This window comes from Budorcas taxicolor, chromosome 9, assembly GCF_023091745.1.
Source record: "Budorcas taxicolor isolate Tak-1 chromosome 9, Takin1.1, whole genome shotgun sequence".
Taxonomy (NCBI): domain Eukaryota; kingdom Metazoa; phylum Chordata; class Mammalia; order Artiodactyla; family Bovidae; genus Budorcas; species Budorcas taxicolor.
The window spans coordinates 59,138,132-59,154,487 of record NC_068918.1 but is presented as its reverse complement, the minus strand read 5'-3'; the positions used below and the strand labels follow the sequence as shown (position 1 = coordinate 59,154,487).

At 38.8% G+C, this 16,356-nt stretch overlaps 1 protein-coding gene across 1 annotated transcript in view; it reads right to left on the bottom strand.

Annotated features, from left to right (window-relative positions):
* LAMA2 (laminin subunit alpha 2) overlaps window positions 1-16,356 on the bottom strand; it is a 677,618-nt gene that overhangs the window by 62,951 nt on the left and 598,311 nt on the right. The window contains exons 47-50 of the mRNA XM_052645506.1: window positions 12,543-12,686; window positions 11,413-11,546; window positions 9,114-9,273; window positions 4,349-4,473 (exon numbers count right to left, since the gene is read on the bottom strand). Of these exons, the coding sequence (XP_052501466.1) occupies window positions 4,349-4,473; window positions 9,114-9,273; window positions 11,413-11,546; window positions 12,543-12,686 (563 nt within the window). The remainder of the gene's footprint in view (window positions 1-4,348; window positions 4,474-9,113; window positions 9,274-11,412; window positions 11,547-12,542; window positions 12,687-16,356) is intronic.

The following is a 16,356-nucleotide window of genomic DNA, read 5'->3' as shown; positions in this document are numbered from 1 at the left end:
TCCCCCGTCCCTGGGATTCTCTAGGCAAGAACACTGGAGTGGGTTGCCATTTCCTTCTCCAATGCGTGAACGTGAAAGTGAAAGTGAAGTCACTCAGTCGTGTCCGACTCTTAGTGATCCCATGGACTGCAGCCCACCAGGCTTCTCCGTCCATGGGATTTTCCAGGCAAGAGTACTGGAGTGGGGTGCCATTGCCTTCTCCAGCCATGCTGTGCAGGGCCACCCAAAATGGACAGGTTATGGTGGAGAGTTCTGAAAAACATGGTTTACTGGAGATGGGAATGGCAAATCACTTCAGTATTTTTGCCTTGAGAACTCCATGAACAGTATGAAAAGGCAAAGAGATATGAAACTGGAAGATGATGACCCTCCCGAGTTGGTAGGTATCCAATATGCTACTGGGGAAGAGCAGAGAAATAGCTTTAGGATGAATGAAGAGGCTGAGCCAAAGCAGAAACAATGTCCAGCTGTGGATGTATCTGGTGGTGAAAGTAGGGTCCAATGTTGTAAAGAACAATATTGCATAGGAACCTGGAATGTTAGGTCCATGAATCAAGGTAAACTGGAAGTGGTCAAACAGATGGCAAGAGTGAACACTGGCATTTTAGGTATCAGTGAACTAAAATGGACAGGAATGGGAGAATTTATTTCAGTTTACTACTGTTGGCAAGAATCCCTTAGAAGTAATGGAGTAGCCCTCATAGTCAACAAAAGAGTTGGAAATACAGTACTCAGGTACAATATCAAATACGACAGAATGATCTCAGTTCATTTCCAAGGAAAACCATTCAATATCACAGTAATCCAAGTCTAAGCCCCAACCACTAATGTCAAAGAAGTTGAAGTTGGGTGGTTCTATGAACATCTATAAGACCTTCTAGAACTAACACCAAAAAAAAAAGAAAAGAGAGAGAGAGAGAAAAAAATGTCCTATTCATCACAGTTGATTGGAATGCAAAGGTAGGAAGTCAAGAAATACCTGGAGTAACAGGAAAGTTTGGCCTTGGATTACGAAATGACACAGGGCAAAGGCTAACAGAGTTTTGCCAAAAGAACACACTGATCATAGCAAATACCCTCTTCCAACAACACAAGAGATGACTCTATACATGGACATCCCCAGATAGTCAATACCAAAATCAGACTGATGATATTTTTTGCAGCCAAAGATGGAAAAGCTCTATACAGTCAGTAAAAAGGCCTAGAGCTGACTTTGGCTCAGATCATCAGCTTGTTATGGCAAAATTCAGGCTTAAACTGAAGAAAGTAGGGAAAACCCTTAAGTCATTCATGTATGACCTAAGTCAAATTCCTTATGATTATACAATGGAAGTGACAATAGATTCAAGGGATTAGATTTGGTAGACAGAGTGCTTGAAGAACAATGGACAGAGGTTTGTAACATTGTATAGGAAGCAGGGATCAAGACCTACCCCAAGAAAAAGAAATGCAAAAAAGGCTAAATTGTTGTCTGAGGAGGCCTTACAAACAGCTGAGGAAAGAAAAGAAGCTATAGGCAAAGGAGAAAAGGAAAGATATACTCATTTGAATTCAGAGTTCCAAGAATAGCAAGGAGAGATAAGAAAGCCTTCCTCAGTGAGCAATGCAAAGAAACAGAGGAAAACAATAGAATGGTAAAGATAAGATCTCTTCAAGAGATACCAAGGGAGCATTTCATACAAAGGTGGGCACAATAAAGGACAGAAATGGTGTGGAATTAACAGAAGCTTAAGATATTAAGAAGAGGTGGCTAGAATACACAGAAGAACTCTACAGAAAAGGTCTTCATCAATCAGATAACCACGATGGTATGATCACTCACCTAGAACCAGACATCCTGGAGTGTGAAGTCAAGTGGGCCATAGGAAGAATTACTATGAACAAAGCTACTAGAGGTGATGTAATTCCACCTGAGCCACTTAAAATCCTAAAAATGATGCTGTTAAAGTGCTGCACTCAGTATGTCAGCAAACTGGAAAACTCAGCGGTGGCCATAGGATTGGAAAAGGTCAGTTTTCCTTCCAACCCCAAAAAGGGCAGCACCAAAGAATGTTCAAACTATCACACAGTTGCACTGATTTCACATGCTAGCAAGGTAATTCTCAAAACCCTTCAAGCTAGGCTTCAACAGTACTTGAACTGAGAACTTCCAGATGTTTGGCTAGATTTAGAAAGGGCAGATGAACCAGAGATCAAATCTGTTGGATCATACAAAAAGCAAGAGAATTCCAGAAAAACATCACATTCTGCTTTAATGACTATGCCAAAGCCTTTGACTGTATGGATTACAACAAACTGTAGAAAATTCTTAAAGAGATAGGAATACCAGACCACCTTACCTACTTCTTGAGAAACCTGTATGCAGGTCAAGAAGCAATAGTTAGAACTGGACATGGAACAAGACTGGTTCAAAATTGGAAAAAGAGAACATGAAGGCCTGAGATCTTTGCAGAATTGATAATTAGCAATGCTATAGTCTTATATAATATGCATGGCTGAAAGGACATTTAAATGCCTTAGATGTTTAGTTGACAATAAACTTTTGAAAATTCTACTTATAAATTTACTGAAGAAATGTTTAGGGAAAAGTTGGTGTTGATTTGTGAGTAGCAGAATGATAATATAGACCTCATTGTCCTTGTATTGAAATCATTTTACAAACAATATTCTATATTAGATTTTATCAAAGATTATGAACAAAACTACTATAAACCATGAATGGATCAGACCTTCAAACTGTCTTCAGTGCCAGGTTGAAAAGTTCATGATGACAAAAAAAAAAAAAAAAAAAAAAACAACAACAACAAAAAACAAACAAATAGAAAGATGAAAGTTAAAACTTTTGGGGAGAGAATATTTTGAGGCTACTTTCTTCTATAAAACTCCAGAGACATTGAGAAGAAAATGTGAAGTACTCTCTGCTACATTAATGGAGAATTTAGGTCCGAGCAATGTACATGTTCTCTTTATATTAGATATAAAAAATATAAGCTCCTTAGCACCTAATTATTTTAGAGTTACTATGTGTGTTGATTAAGCTTCCAGGTCCGACTCTTTGCAACCCCATGGACTGCAGCCTACCAGGCTCCTCCCTCCATGGGATTCTCCAGGCAAGAAGAGTGTGTTGCCATTTCCTTCTCCAGGGGAATCTTTCCAACCCAGGGATCAAAGCCAGGTCTCCCACATTGCAGGCAGACACTTTAACCTCTGAGCCACCAGGGAAACTTTATAGCTTTAACTAAATATAATTAAAATTGCTGTAGGCTCAGTTGATCAGTAGCCTTCTCCAATGCATGAAAGTGAAAAGTGAAAGTGAAGTTGCTCAGTTGTGTCTGACTCTTCGCGACCCCATGGACTGCAGCCTACCAGCCTCCTCTGTCCATGGAGAGAAATCCTCTACTTCCACTTAATTTTTTACATACTCTATTCAGGTTTATATAAGAATATTTATATATGCTTTATATGCTTGATAAATATTTTTGAATTTCAACATTCTAACCTCTATCTTATAATTAATGATGGTTATTATGAAACTTTCTCCTGGCCTATCTTGACTTCTGTTTTTCCTTTCTCACTTAAAATCTTCAAGTCCGATGGGTTTCCACTTGAAACACTTACAGGATGCTACGTGTCATTTCATAAATACTGTAGAAGACAAAACCTGCAGTATGGTTCTATATTTTCTTGTAAACATAAACAGAGTGAATCCAGGCTCTGAGGGGCCTGCAGTTTAATCAGTTAGGGAGAGCTTTCTTTAAGTAAAGCTGAAATATGACTATAAAAGGGCCACAGAGACCCAATACTTCCTGAACACAAAGGTAAGTTGGAGAGGAAAGAGACAGTAGTCTTAACTGATTGAGGCTAAAATACCTTGCTATTGTTATTTAGTCACTAAGTCACATCTAACTCTGCGGCTTCATGGACTGTAGCCTGCCAGGCTCCCCTGTCCATGGGATTTCCCACACATGAATAATAGTATGGGTTGCCATTTCCTTTTCCAGGGAATCTTCCCAACCCAGGGATCGAATCCTCATCTCATGTGTGGCAGGTGGATTCTTTACCACTGAGCCACCTGGGAAGCCCTGAAATATCTCACCTTTGCAAATTTTACAAAAACATATGACCATGTCAAAGTACTAGGGTACTTCCCAAGGCCTTGGAAAGTACCTATGCAAACTGGGGAGAGGACTTGAGGTTACTTCACTTTCTGGTAAATCTACCTTTGAACACAGTCACTTCAAACTTCTTGCTTATCATCCACATGATACTGCAACACTGCACAATAAAACTAAAGCTTTTGTGATGCACAGGCCAGACAGACGTTAGGAGAGCCCTCCTCTTAACTAACCTGACTGTACATCCTTTGCAGTCACCTTCTATTTCTCGGAAATTCCACAATCCTATAGGTTTGCTGTCAAAGTATGCTTCTCCCATACAGCCAGTGAATGTGATAACACGTACAGCATCAGCCTTCTGCAGAGAGAAACACATTTGTTAGAATTTCACAAAAAAAACACCTTAGAGAATCCATGCTGGTGTTGTTTAGTTGCTTAAGTAAGTAAGCAAGTATTAGTTGCTCAGTCATGTCCAACCCTTTGCAACCCCATGGACTGTAGTCTGCCAGGCTCCTCTGTTCATGGGATCCTCCAGGCAAGAATACTGGAGGACTTCTCCAGGGGACCTTTCCGACTCAAGGATTGAACCTGGGATTTATTTAGTTGCATGAAACTCTTTGGAATCCCATGGACTGTAGCCTACCAAGCTCCTCGATGAGATTTCCCAGGCAAGAATACTGGAGTGGGTTGCCATTTTCTCCAGGGGATGTTCTCAACCCAGGAATTGAATTTGCATCTCTTGCGTTGGCAGGCGGACTCTTCCACTGAGCTACCAGGGAAGTCCTACAGTACTCATGAAAGTTGTTATCTGAGCAGAAGAATCTTGAGTAGTTATTATCCACTCTTTGTAAAAATCTTGGTTGTGTACATATTCATTTTTTAACCATATAATAATATATCCTCAGATCCTGGTTATTCTGTGCTATACCAGTTTATCACCATTAGTAAATAAACACTCCATGCTTCTGACTTTAAATGAACTGCTTATTCTGTTTGAGATTCTGTTTTCTTCTTGGTCTGTAACATAGGATTATTAGGACAATTATATAAGAGAATTTATTTATGGTTCCACATTCAATGCCTGGCACAGAGATGGTGTTTAATAAATGCTAGTGCTCCTACACCACTAAGATGATTTCTTTCCAGAGATTACGAGAAAGGGTTGTTGTTGTTGAGTTGTTAACTTGTGTCTGACTCTTTCGTCCATGGGATTTCTTAGGCAAGCATACTGGAGTGGGTTGCCACTTCCTTCTCCATATGAGAAATGGTAGATACTGACAATGGGAAACAAATGCTTGCATATAGATTACCCTATGATACTGCTGTCCCCAGTTTTTCATTTCCTTTTACATTCAAGTAGGTTTCTAGTGCAGGAGAATGAAGGGACAGAGTCAATTTGTAAGCGAAGGGACTGTGGTTGTTGCTTGGGGGCATACACAGCACAGAGCCTGACATCTAATAAGGGAAGAATAAATATTTGTTGAATGACAACCTTAGTGTCATTCTTACAGGGAAAAGTCTTTTTTTTTTAATGTTTATTTTATATTGGAGCATACCCATCTGCCAATGCAGAAGTAAGAGATGTGGGTTCAATTCCTGGGTTGGGAACATCCTCTGGAGAAGGGAATATCAACCCACTCCAGTATTATTGCTTGGAGAATTTCATGGAGAGAGGAGCCTGGCAGACTATAGTCCATGGATCACAAAGAGCCAGACATGACTGAGCACACCCACTATACTTGATTAACCATGTTGTGTTAGTTTCAGATGTACAACAAGGTGATTCAGTTATATATATAAACATCTATTCCTTTTCAAATTATTTTCCCATTTAGGTTATTGCAGAATATTCAGCTGAGTTCCCTGTGCTACAGAGTAGGTCCTTGTTGGTTATCTGTTTTAAATACAGCAGTGTGTACATGTCAATTCTTGGTATATAACAGTCAAGAAGGAGGAGAATGATCCAATTCTCTCTAGAGAAACTTGCTGTAATTTAAACAACTGTTCATTTTGGCATTGATAATGTTACAATTCTACAACACTCTGCCAAAGTGAATTCACATTTATCTGAGTATCCTGAAAGGAAAAAGTGAATTGACATGTTTGGGTTTTAGAACAAATATAAGAAGATAGTCATGGAGTAGTTAAACCGTTGTAGTTATAATTTAGGTTAAAGTCATGAACATGTACATCTTGCTACTGCTATGATCAAGTGGGGCATTGCCATGGAGAAGAAATGTTGGTCAGACACTGACATTTACAAGTCAAGAACAGTCCTTGGGATTCTCTGTTATCTGTGGAAGCTTCCCTTAATTTTCCAAAGGCTGATTATCCTACTTGTGAATTCTACTTGCTTTTTGTTTTTCCTCTTGCACTATAAAAATTATAACTGGGATATTTTCCTGCTCCTGTGAATTTTCGTTAACATGACAACATAGTTACTTGTTTCAGTTTTTGGTTCATGTAATGGTATGGCAGGAACCTTGAAACTCCTGGTCAAAATGATTAAAATTTTCTATAGATTCCATTTGCCTTTACTTTTTGCCCCTCATACTGGCATAAATCAGTTTCTTTATGCCTAGCGACATCTGAATAATAATTATTATTTAAGGTACAATTTAAGATGTGGCTCCAAAATCACTGCAGATGGTGATTGCAGCCATGAAATTAAAAGACGCTTACTCCTTGGAAGAAAAGTTATGACCAACCTTGACAGCATATTGGAAAGCAGAGGCATTACTTTGCCAACAAAGGCCCATCTAGTCAAGGATATGGTTTTTCCAGTAGTCATGTATGGATGTGAGAGTTGGCCTGTGAAGAAAGCTGAGCACTGAAGAATTGGTGCTTTTGAACTGTGGTGTTGGAGAAGACTCTTGAGAGTCCCTTGGACTGCAAGGAGATCCAACCAGTCCATTCTAAAGGAGATCAGTCCTGGGTGTTCTTTGGAAGGAATGATGCTAAAGCTGAAACTTCAGTACTTTGGCCACCTCATGGAAAGAGTTGAGTCATTGGGAAAAGACTCCGATGCTGGGAGGGATTGGGGGCAGGAGGAGAAGGGGACGACAGAGGATGAGATGGCTGGATGGCATCACCGACTTGATGGACGTGAGTCTTGAATGAACTCCGGGAGTTGGTGATGGACAGGGAGGCCTGGCGTACTGGGATTCATGGGGTTGCAAAGAGTCGGACATGACTGAGCAACTGAACTGAACTAAACCAGATGGTAAAGAATCCTCCTACAATATGGGACACCTGAGTTTGAGCCCTGGGTTGAGAAGATCCTCTGGAGGAGGGCATGGCAACCCACTCCAGTATTCTTGCTTGGAGAATCTCATGGACAGAGAAGTCTGGTGGGCTACAGCCCATACGGTTGCAAAGAGTCAGACATGACTGAAGCGACAGCGCATAGCACCATATCTCAGGCATTTGTTATAAATTTTATGCATATAATCTCACTATTCATTGTGGTAGTAAGGGATGGTGGTTAAGAATAGAGATTCTTGTCAGATCCCAGTTCTACCACTCACTGCCATGAGATCTTGGGTGAATCATTTAATTTATTTCTTATACAGATTTCCTAAGTATAAAATGAGGCTTCTATCTACATTTTGGGGTTGTTATGAAAATTGTTAATTCATGTAAAATTACTTAGAACATTACTTAGCACATAGTAAGGATTATATAAATGTTATGAGTTTATTACTACATATTATCCTACAGTATGCAAGCAGTGTAGATATTTTTATCTTACTTTTCTAGTTGAGGAAATTGAAGACCAGGGGTTAAGTGACTTGCCTAAGGTCATATTTTAGCATGTGATAGAGCAGGGAATTCAGCCTGGATTTAATTTCAAAGCTTCTTTCTTTTTTTCTTTCTGTTTTGTGTGTGTGTGTGTGTGTGTGTGCATGCTCAGTTGCTAAGTTGTGTCTGACTCCTTGCGACCCCATGAGTCCCCACCAGGCTCCTCTATCATGGGCTTTTCCTGGCAAGAATACTGGAGTGGGTTGCCGTTTCCTCCTTCAGGGGGTCTTTCCAACCCAGGGAAGGAATGAATATCTCCTGTGTCTCCTACATTGCAGGCGAATAGAACTGTGTGCTACCCCTGTATTTATCTTTCTGAGGAGGAAAGAAATTGGCAATATGACTGTATATTACTATGTACCATATACATTGATATGCAGCTCTAAGAAAAGAGGGTGATTTTAGTGTGTAGTTACGGAATCCATTCCAATACTTTAGAATCACATCTCATACACAAAGCAAACAAAACAACCTCACTCTATATGAAGGTTGACTTCTCATAAATTTGGGGTCACCCTGGCTTTTCACATTTTCTGACTAATCTTATCCCAGGATGATTCTGACAAGCCCAGGATTACCCATTATATTTGGTTGTGCTCCTACATCTCACCCACAGGTCGTTTTCCAACACCTAATTCCATCTAATCAACATGAGCTTCTTTAAAATGCAGGCACTTTACAATTTGAAATGCACAAGGACCTGTCATGAAGCAATTATGAATATTAAGTGCATTACTTGATAAGAATGAGAAGAGCAACTTGAAAACTTTAAAAATCAGATCATGATTTGAAGGCTTATGGCTCCTGTGATATTTCCCAAGGTATTCATAAATCTTTTAATTAGATGTGAGTTTGAACTTTATAGCACTTCATATCAATAAATCATAAATTGATTCAGAAAATGAGGTATCATTAAAAACACTTTGCTCTTGAGGTAGCTAAAATAATATCAAAAAATTGATGCCACAGATTAGGGCAAAACAATAACTGTGTAAGTAAATACACATAGGTTTAAAAAGATTATGTTTTCAGATTGGATATTTCAGGAAGAAAATTCTTACTCAAAATATATCCATGTTTTCATAAAAACAAATTAGGTAAAAAGCTGTCAAGTTTTTGCAGTTTTGTGTCCTGTCTTTGCCCAAAGTCATCATGCCAGGAATTGTCTACAGAGATGGATGGGGAGAAACACATTACCTTCAATTTCCCAGTCAAGCCACCAACAAACAGCATTGCATTTGCATCCACATCTAGAATAGTGTACCCAGGAGGTGATGCCGAATGGTATGTACTGGGCATAATGCTAGCTTTGGGTCCATCCAGAGCTCTCACAGAAATAGTTCCATTTCTCCCAGTTCTTCCAGGGTGCGCGTTGGAATGAAGTGAAAGAAAATAGAGAAAAATGAAGTTTGTATCACATTTCTGATCACTTCAGATTTAAAACATATAAAATGTAGAGACTTGTTTTGGAATTTAGCTTCAAATATTCCAGATTCATTAAACTGCAAATCAAAATCCAGAGGCTGATCTCTGCTGTATGTTTACCATCAAATTCAACCAGGACCACTGAGCAATATACCTTGATTCTGGCTGTGTCCATTGATAGGAAATGACATAATAGCAACTAGCCAATGGAATGGCTGTTGGTTACATGGAGAGTCTTTTCCCTTTTGCTTTACAAAACAATGTGCCATTTACCTACATGGACTGTTTAAATAATGCTGTATTACTTCATTTAGCATTTTGCCTAATTTAATTCAGCAAGTGAACTCTGAATAAGCCACCCTTCTGCATTATAAGCTGCATAATTTCTCCTAAAAATCCCTGACTATATCTTGGATTCAAATTTGCTGTAGTGGTTCCTGGAATCGTGCATCATTTACTGTTTGGCAAACCATCTTAATGTGTACACTGTAACATCCAGGCTTCAGAGTTGTGGATACAAATTGCATAGAAGAACTTCACATTTAGATTCAATTAACAGAATTTCAGAAGCTATTATTACTATCTTTCATTCTTTTTTTAAACTGTTTGGTTCCCATGTGTTGTTAAACATGAAAATCTGAACTCTTTTCTGAGATAAGCAGTTGTAACAAAACTGTCATTTTTCTCTCCCTGCCGTCTCATCTTGGTAAGCTTTTTATCTTTGAGGGTGCAGTATTAACTGAAATACATGGAAAAATAGAATGAATTTATCAAAAAAAGTTCTTGTTTAACAGAATACATATCTTCTAATAGAAGAACTGTACTTTGCAAATATAAGCATTCTTAAGTCCTGTAAAGTACTTAATCCCCCCACCACCACAAATGCAAGCATTTTATCTATTGCTCTCTCCTCCTTTTCTTTGTCTCTTTCTCTCACACACAGTTTTATTTAAGATCTTAAAAGGAATTAAAGATATTTCTTCTTATTAAGTTTCTTTAAGAAACTTTTAATTGTGAAAAATCAAACATATACACACATAGAATGAAATTCTATGTATCCATAACCTAGGTTCAACAATCACTGATCTTTAAGTCCTCTTTACCCAACTCTGATCAACTTCCCTTGGCGTTTAACAAAACTTCTCAGCTGTTTTGTATTTAGTAGGCAGTTGAAAATTAGAAAAAGAAGATGAGAAATAAAGAGCAAGTATCAAGGACAAGAATGGATTCTACAAGTAATCTGCACACTATTAGAAGTGAATTAAAGCATCAAATATAGAATTAATCAATTTCCTATTCCTTCCATTTTAAATAGTGTGGACCTGATATTACATATTCATGCCAGCATTTAGATAACTACTCTGTAAGCCAAGGTTGCTATGTAGAGTAGAAGAGGAGCTTTGCACCAAAGACAGGCACCAACAGTAGCTCCTCTTTTTATCTTATAAAACATTTTTATTAGAGTACAGTTGCTTTACAATGTTGTGTTAGTTTCTGCTGTACAGCAAAGTAAATCAGTTATGCATATACATATATCCCCTCTTTCTTAGATTTCCTTCCCATTTAGGTCATCACAAAGCACTGAGTAGGGTTTCCTGTGCTGTCCAGTAGGTTCTCATTAATTACCTATTTTATACATAGAGTATATATGTTAAAACATCAGACAAGGGATTACTCTCCCAAGTATACAAATAGCTCATACAGCTCAAAATAAAAAAAAGGCAGGTTTTATGCTCTGGATTGTATTGAATGAGGGCAAGTCTCAGTACTTCTTCAGGTGACAGAAAACAACTTAACCTGAATGTTTCTATGGAACAATTGAATGAGGGGGCCAGAAAAGACGGGTCACTCTGTTCAGTATCTTGAAGGTTTGTTAGCTCCTAACACGTTCTACAAAGATACCATCACACACTTACACATGTATACAATATAAAATATCTGTATACAATGTAAAATATCTGTTACATACCTACACAACTACCCTCTTGAAACAGAAATAAAAATTTTCATATAATCTAGGAAGCTACTTCAAAATTCTGTCAATGATCTTAATTTCTACTGTGATAGTTACCTCGATGCCTCAATACGGTACCAGTATGAGTCATCAATAGTTAAATCTGGGTACTCGACACGCCCAACTCCAGATCCAACATCCCAGAGGAAGCTTACTTTGCCTTTACGCATTTCTATAGCCAGAAAGTCAATCTAGTGCACAGAAACAAAACAATAGACATCAGATACAAGGCACAATGAAAAAGGAGGCCAGCAGAGTCTTTTCAATGGGTGCCATTTACAGATCTGTGAAATAATTAGAAGCATAATAAAAATCCCCAAATAATATGGCTTACTATTATTTATTAAACAATAAATAACTTTATTACTGTATCTTAATAATGCAATGTCCATACACACGTATGATACAGTGCTGAGGCAAATGTGTTAATTCAACCAATTCCAGTTAGGTCTAACATTGAAACAAATGCCTTTTCTCACACTGATCCTGGAGATAAAAGCAAATACTTGGGTTCAGAATTCATCATTTTCACCACAGGTGCGGACATTTTTGAGGGGCCAGATATGATTTTTCACCCAAAGTGATCCAGAATTTCTCACCTAAATTCCAAGTATTGATTTATGCGGTAAGTGCTCTGTTGAAAAGTCATTCATTTTGGAAGGACTCCATGCATATAAAGTCACATGGGTCAACTGAAAGGAACTAGAAGTTTGGGGTGAGCTTGTCTAGATACAATTTCTGTTATTTCAATTTGAGTCATAAATTCAACACCAATCAGAAGAGTTTTCACTGATAAGTAATTAGTACACAATTTTCCATTTCATTTCACATGAACGTTCATTGTAATTTCTTAGAGAAAAGTTTTTTTAAAAAACTTTATCCCTATTAATCTTTCTTCTTGAATAGTTGGATCTGAAAATATAGTTCAAAAATAAATGTTGGTGTACTTACCCATGAAAGCAGATGTGCCTAAGCACTGTAAAAAGTTTTCATTTCAACTGCTTTCTAACTTGACATGTCAGAACTTTGTGAGGTAAGATTCTGAGGTTTTCAAACCTGAAAGGCTATTTAATTTAATTTAATTTGGGGACAATGTCATTAGATTCTATACATTTTCCACACTACCAGTATTAACCTGACTGTACACATACACAGTGGGCCAAAGAAAAGTTGAATGTCAGACTTACAAATTTGGCACTTCCAAGATAGAAAAGGAGGTTGTCTGCAACAGCCGTCTTTACATTGACAATAATATTATTGTAGCTTCCTTTCTTGATTTCCGGCTTGTATGTTCGAATGCAGTCACCTCCCGAAGACACAGATACTTTGATCTTCAAGAAAAATGATGTACAAAGAACCAAGACTAAATCTCTCAGAAAGTCTGAAGTAGTTCCAAACAACCACAGAGCCGTCATCATCTCTTCTTTGAAGTTATTTTCCATCATTGATTAGTATCACTAAATGCCCACATGCAGACACCATTATACTCATTAACAAGGGCCCAGAAAAGCACCTTTCCACCAGCATCTTGACAATGAGCTGTTCACAGTCCCTTGGCTTGCTAACACATCACTATTTTTGGAAGCATACAACTAACAAATTCTTACCTTCATACCTTATTCCTTTATGAAGAGCAGAACATTCTCAAAAGATGATTTTACATGAAGCTAATGGTACAGATCTTCATTCAGGTTGTTTAATGAAATTTTACAATTCAAATTTCAGTGACTGTGGTATCACTTAAAATAGGAAGTCATTTTTCTTTTAATTTTTGAGAGGAAATTACCGACCTTCTCATATTCTTACAGTTGAAAGAGGCCAACTAGATTTTGTTCTAGATGTTCCAACAATAAGAAGAATCTAATCATTTCACTCTGAACATATATTTCAGAATAAATTATACCTTTTTATTAAGCTTCCAGGAAATGGGATGGAAACAATTTCCAGTGGCTATCATCACTAATGTATTTAACAGCTCCTTTTTCTTTTGACCGGTACTTCGAAAATTACTATAAATTACTAAGAAAGAAATTTCTATATGAATAGAGCTGCCACTGTTCATACCAGTTTTTACTTACATTTAGGGAGCCTTTCTTCAATCACAAATAACACTAGGTGATTATTCCATTTAATTTTCTTTCATTTCTGTGTACCATCAAAGGGGTGCTTTTAGGACAGCAATATAGTTGCTTGGACTCAGAGATTCTGTTACTTTGTTAGTGTCAGTGCTCAAAGTAGGAGGCAGAGACACATATAATACTCTCTACACCACTGATTTAAATTCTTGGCTTCCAGAAGCCTCTTAGTCCTCACTGGGGGTGAATTTTCATTTTTTCATTCTTTATAGTACTTTCACACTTGGGAGAAGCCGAGGGGTATGCATCACTGTTACCTCCATAAAAGGGCTGTGCAGACTCCAAGGGAGATAGCCTGGGACACCAAACCAGTCTCCTTCTTCTGGTGAGACAAGGAGGTGTCTTGAAGAGTCTAAGAAGGGATGGTGTAAGACAGCACCAGGACCCCTGCCAAGGGTGGTGCAGACCACACAGAGGATGTGCTGGATTCAGAATTGGTTCGATTCAAAAGACAAGGCTAAGGAGAGATTTTTGGTTCCCCAAAATATGAGAACTCTTGGGGATATAGCAGATCTCTTGACTCTCCTACAGATCCAGTGTAAGTCATATATTTGTACTGTTTCTTCACCTAATCTGCTTTCTAAACTGTACCCCCAAGTAAAGGAAAGAGTGTGCTGAGAAGAAACAGGGGCTCACCCTAGCGGAGCTCTGTGTGAGGCCTGGGCTGGAATCATCTAGAAGCCTGCTGCTTAGATGGCTCTGCCTGCCCTTACCTTTCCCCTAAGGATGGGACCCAGACTGCTAACTGAGGAGCCCAGTACTGAGGTCTACTCTGGTCACCAGAGTATTTGCCTTAAAGTGCTGGAGATTTTGCCTTCCTGCTTATATGGTTTTCAGTTAGGAGGTTAGTTCTTTGTTTCACAAATGACAGGATTTCCCTTCTACATAAAATGTTAAGAGTACATGAATCAAGATAAGTTACAGAAAAACAGAACCAGAAAATGGATAACTTTTACTCTGAAGTTAATACTATAAGGCAGATGTGCAGTAGAGGTTGGCAAAGGGTGTTGCATGATAAGTAGCAGCTATACAAAGGGTTATCCAGGGGCTTAGAGACTAAAAAAAGGACAACGTGAAGCAAGAGAAAGGTAATTGAGTGAAGGGCAGGTAGGGAAAATGCGGTTCTCAGATGTTTTTGATGTTCAGAAAGAGGTTGAGTTTTTAGGAATTTGCAGCAACTGAACCAAAACCATCAGCAGAGAAGGTCTTGTCACTGAGCAAATTCAATATCTGAAGAGGGCTGTAAGTGCCACTGACATCATAAAAAGATCAAAGGGAAGAAATCAAGGTCTGACGGGAACTCATGAGTCAAACTGAGTAAACAGATTGAACTATCTCCGGCAGGAAATCATATCCAAATTCCTGATGGGGCTGGATTAGGTATCAACAATAACTATGTGTGTAACTTGTTTTATTTTTATTTCATAATGACTTATAGGGTTGGCCATAGAGCTTATACAGGGCTTCCCTGGTGGTTCAGTGATAAAGAATCCACCTGCAATGCAGGAGATGCAGGCAGGTTCGATCCCTGGGTTGGGAAGATCCCCTGGAGAAGGAAATGATGACCCACTCCAGTATTCTTGGAGTATCCAACCCACTCACAGAAATCCCATAGGGTTAAGTCCATGGGGTCACAAAAGCTAAGGCGGATATGACTTAGTGACTAAACAATGACAGTAGAGGTATCCTGTGGCTAGTCTAATCACAAATAACTCACTTTTGTTATTTGGATTAAAGTTATTTTGGTTATTTCTTTCGTTATTTCAAATAACTAATATGTGTTATAGGGCTTCCCCAGTGGCTCAGCAGGTAGAGAATCTGCGTGCAATGCAGGAGACATAGATGCAGGTTCAATCCCTGGGTCAGGAAGATCCCATGAAGGAGGAAATGGCAACCCACTCCAGTATTCTTGCCTGAAAAATCCCATGGACAGAGGAGCCTGGCAGTCCACAGGGTTGTGAAGAGTTGGACACGACTGAGGGACTGGGCACACAAGCATGCATGCATATGTGTTATAAAGAACACAACATATTGATAGTAAAATTCCTCAGTTACTGTTTAGAGAAGAAATGACTGGAGATGGGTGAAATGCATGACTGCTTGCGATGAGTTTCTGTCCTCGCTTGGGTATACTTGGTAAAAATGACAGGGGTATTACATGACTAGAATGTTGAAAAGGGGGTTCTCAAAGTGTATTAGACAGAGCCCAGTACAGAAGCCTAATTCAACTGATGAAATTTCATCTGAGGATTGAAAGTCTGAGGGACCAGCCATTTTAGAGCTAAGGGTGTTTAACGTCTCTAGGAGTTACAATTCATCTGCTTCATGGCAACTTTACTTATCGAAACTTTATGGTTCTCTGAACAAAATGGTGTTTTTATACCCAATACCAGAGAAGGCAATGGCAACCCACTCCAGTACTCTTGCCTGGAAAATTCCGTGGATGGAGGAGCCTGGTAGGATGCAGTCCATGGGGTTGCTAAGAGTCAGACACGGCTGAATGACTTCAGTTTCACTTTTATGCATTGGAGAAGGAAATGGCAACCCACTCCAGTGTTCTTGCCTGGAGAATCCCAGGGACAGGGGAGCCTGGTGGGCTGCTGTGTATGGGGTTGCATAGAGTCGGACATGACTTAAGCAACTTAGCAGCAGCAGCAGCATACCCAATACACCAGGAATTAATCTTGTAAAGTTATTTATTGCTCAACTCTTACACATTTTTACAGAAACTCTCTAGACTTTCTGTTCTCCGGCTTACAATTTTGAATATACCCTCAGTATCTGCTCAAAAATGTTGGTAACCCATTGATAGCTACTGATTTCTCCATTTAAATACCTTGTGTTTTGTTTACCAATTATAAATGTT